This window comes from Humulus lupulus, chromosome 4 (assembly GCF_963169125.1).
Source record: "Humulus lupulus chromosome 4, drHumLupu1.1, whole genome shotgun sequence".
Taxonomy (NCBI): Eukaryota; Viridiplantae; Streptophyta; class Magnoliopsida; order Rosales; family Cannabaceae; genus Humulus; species Humulus lupulus.
The window spans coordinates 11342268-11345454 of record NC_084796.1 but is presented as its reverse complement, the minus strand read 5'-3'; the positions used below and the strand labels follow the sequence as shown (position 1 = coordinate 11345454).

General features: G+C 36.4%; 1 protein-coding gene across 1 annotated transcript; it reads left to right on the top strand.

Moving 5' to 3' along the window:
• Positions 1-1057: 1057 nt before the first annotated feature.
• Positions 1058-1974, top strand: LOC133828819 (uncharacterized). The gene has a single exon (XM_062258913.1). It carries the CDS (start codon positions 1158-1160, stop codon positions 1767-1769), a length of 612 nt encoding a protein of 203 aa, XP_062114897.1. The 5' UTR covers positions 1058-1157; the 3' UTR covers positions 1770-1974.
• Positions 1975-3187: the final 1213 nt, after the last annotated feature.

The window sequence follows — 3187 nt, the reverse complement described above, 5'->3', positions numbered from 1 at the left end:
GTAGTCAATTAAGTGGGTCTCCAAATTGATTATAGAAGAGGGAATAAAATGGAAAGAGAGAAATGGGTGGTGGGTTGGGTTTGAGTTGTAATAAGGTACTAAGGAGTAAAAAAGTGATGAGTTCAATGGAGCTTCAAACATTTTTCTATTCTTCTTCCAAAAAAGGAAAAAGAAAACAAAAACAAAAACAAAAAGAGCAAATTATGAGTTTATTTATAATATAAATATGAAAAGTAATTATTTTTGGACCCATATACATCAACGAGTTTCTCATGCATGGTATTATTATTTGGAGCGTAAATTAACACTACATATTAGATATTACTATACCAAACTAAAAATTAATATTAGAGATGATAATTAAGATCTTTCCCTTTAGTTTTTACAAAATGAAGTTCATAATAAATCTTTAATTGTTTGGATTAAAAACTGAAAATAAAGTAAACTCCAAAAAATTTCATATTTTTTTTTTAATTTGAATTTGAATTTGAATAAAACATGCTGAAATATTTCTTTTTTTTAGAGAATTTAAGAATTAAATCAATATAATTTTAGAGCATTTATATATACTAAAATATTTTAAAATATTTTCCTTGATATTTTCTCTCTCTTTTTTTTTTTTTTTTTATAAATCTGTACATGTTACAAGAAGCTGATTTGGATCACCCCACAAAAACAAAAAAAAGAAAACTGCCTATTACCTTTAATTGCTTAAAATATAAGATTAAATGTATTTTTACAAAATTTGCTCGTTCTTGTTTCAAAAAAGAAATTGCTCATTCTATACAAAAAAAAAAAAAAAAAAAAAAAAATTCAAGACTTCTAATTCACTGTAATATCAAAAGAGATTTGTCAAAATTAATTTTATTTAAAATAATAATAATAACAATTCAATGGACATGACCGTTGGCCTACACTAGGGATCTGAAGATTCCAGCCGTTACAATACTACTACCATTATCGTGAATACATTCCCCAACTAGGGGTATTTTCGTAAAACCATAACTAAATTCGACCGTTATAGAGATTTAAAACCCGGCTGCCCCGTTAGAAAAAAAACCCTCTCGTCCTCAAACCTCAAAAACTCTCTAAAGAGAAAAAAAAAATACTCTCTTTTTATATATATTCTCTCTTTGTCTCGCTTTACAACTCCATCCATGGCCGATCATAATCAAATCACAACAATAATGGAGTCGAAAACCCCACACCCACTTCAGCAAATAGCCAACACACCAACCCACAAGCTTCTCCTCAAGCAATGGCTCAAAGAAGAAGAGCTAATCCTCGGCCGAATCGCCCTCAAAGAGACCCAAATCGACTCTGTTCGCAAAGAGATCACAATGCTCTACGTCTTCTTCTTCCTCTTCCACTCCATCTCTCTAATCCTACTCTTCGACGCCTCGTCTCGCGACCCCGCCGGGGCCCTGGCCTGCCGGAGATCGTGGATCCCTTCGCTCTGCTCTCTCCTCTTCTCTCTGGGCCTCATCTGGGCCGTTCGGTACAAGAGCGATACAGAGGTTCACTTGGAGAAACTGCTCGAGAGAGAGAAGGAGGATTGTAAGCTTTTGGCTAAGTGCGTTGAGGAGTTGAAGAAGAAGGGTGTTGAGTTTGATCTGTTGAAAGAGGTCGATGCGCTTAGAAGGGCCAAGAGTCTAAGAGTCGAAGCTAAAGCTGTCAGGAAATGGTCTGCTAGGGACTTTGTTACTCTGTTTTTCTTCAGTGTTTCTTGCTTTGTTTTAGCTATCACAAGGGCTATATTGTGTAATTAGATTTTATATTTTAAGTGGATTTATGGAAAATATAAAATATTTTCTTGGGGTTCGATTGGTTTCGTCTCTATATAGATTTGGATTCATTGGTTTTGTTTTGCAGAATGCTCTGTTCTGCTTTTGTAGACATGAAGGAAAAGAATTTTTTTGGGCTGATTTCTTGTATTGGTACTGAAATCTTATTGAAGTGATTCAGTGGCTTTAATATTCATGTATTGTTCTTTCAAATTTGAGTGATATTAGTAATGATGTGAAATTAAGGTTCATTTTACGTAATATGAATTCTAATTTTTTTTATCAGTCGTTGTCTATTTTGGAAGTGGCAATTTTTATATATTCTGATTTTTGCTAAGTCCATGACTCGCTTCTCTACTTGGGAAATCATATTTTTCCTCTGTTATCGAGTCATATTACTCTCTATGTAACCTATAATCTACTAAGCCCCACTAACAAGTCCTAAATTTGTTTGATCTTTTTAGTGTAATTCCTTTTGAATCTTTTTCTTTAAATTATATTATCTGATAGCCGAAATGAAGGAATAGGCCCAATACAGTTGGACCCAACTAGTATTCAGGAGCACATGAAGCAGCTGAGGCAAAACACGGCCCAATCAGAAGGAGAAATAACCAATCCAGCAGAAGTAGCTCGGGCAGAAGCTGAGAAGAACAAAACTGGAGAAATGGAGGACTTGGCGCCAAGCAAGCGAGTGAGTAGGCAGCCACGTTGGTTGATGGATTTCGTGACCATCCTTAGGCGTTGAGTGAGAAGGAGAGTAACTGAATTTGTTAGCTATTTTCCCATTGAATTGTATGGGTATAAATAACTCAATTGTAATTTTCAAATTTCTTATGTTGAATGATATTACCAGCTGGTATTTGGGAGATTTGCTCTGTCTCGAAGAGAGCTTTACCTTATCATTGGTGCTTTCATTGCACTCCTTTACCCTCATCATCATGAAGAACGAAGACATTGCTGCAATGTTTCAGTCGCTGGATCTTAAATTCCAGCAGTATTCCGATTCTCAGTTGGAGAGTTTCAAGACACTCCTGGAGCAGCACATTGCCAAAACGGATGAACGTTTTTCTCAGATTTTACATTCACCTGTGAAATCGGCCGAAGGTGATGGCAGCAACTCTAAGGACTCCAGCAAACAGCCTGGTCGTCAAAGTGATGTTGAACCCACGGGTCGCGACTTGGAGTCGATCCTCAAGTCCTTCCGCGTCAAGGTGCCGCGATTTGACGGATCTCAGGTGGAGGATTGGATCTACAAGATCAACAAATTTTTTGATCTTCATTCGGTCGAGCCACGTAACAGGTTGCCGATTGTTGCTTTTCATTTGGATGGAGCTCCTTCCACTTGGTTCCAGTGGATGGAAAAAGGAGGTGCGTTCTCCGATTGGGATTCTTTTCTAAGAGCT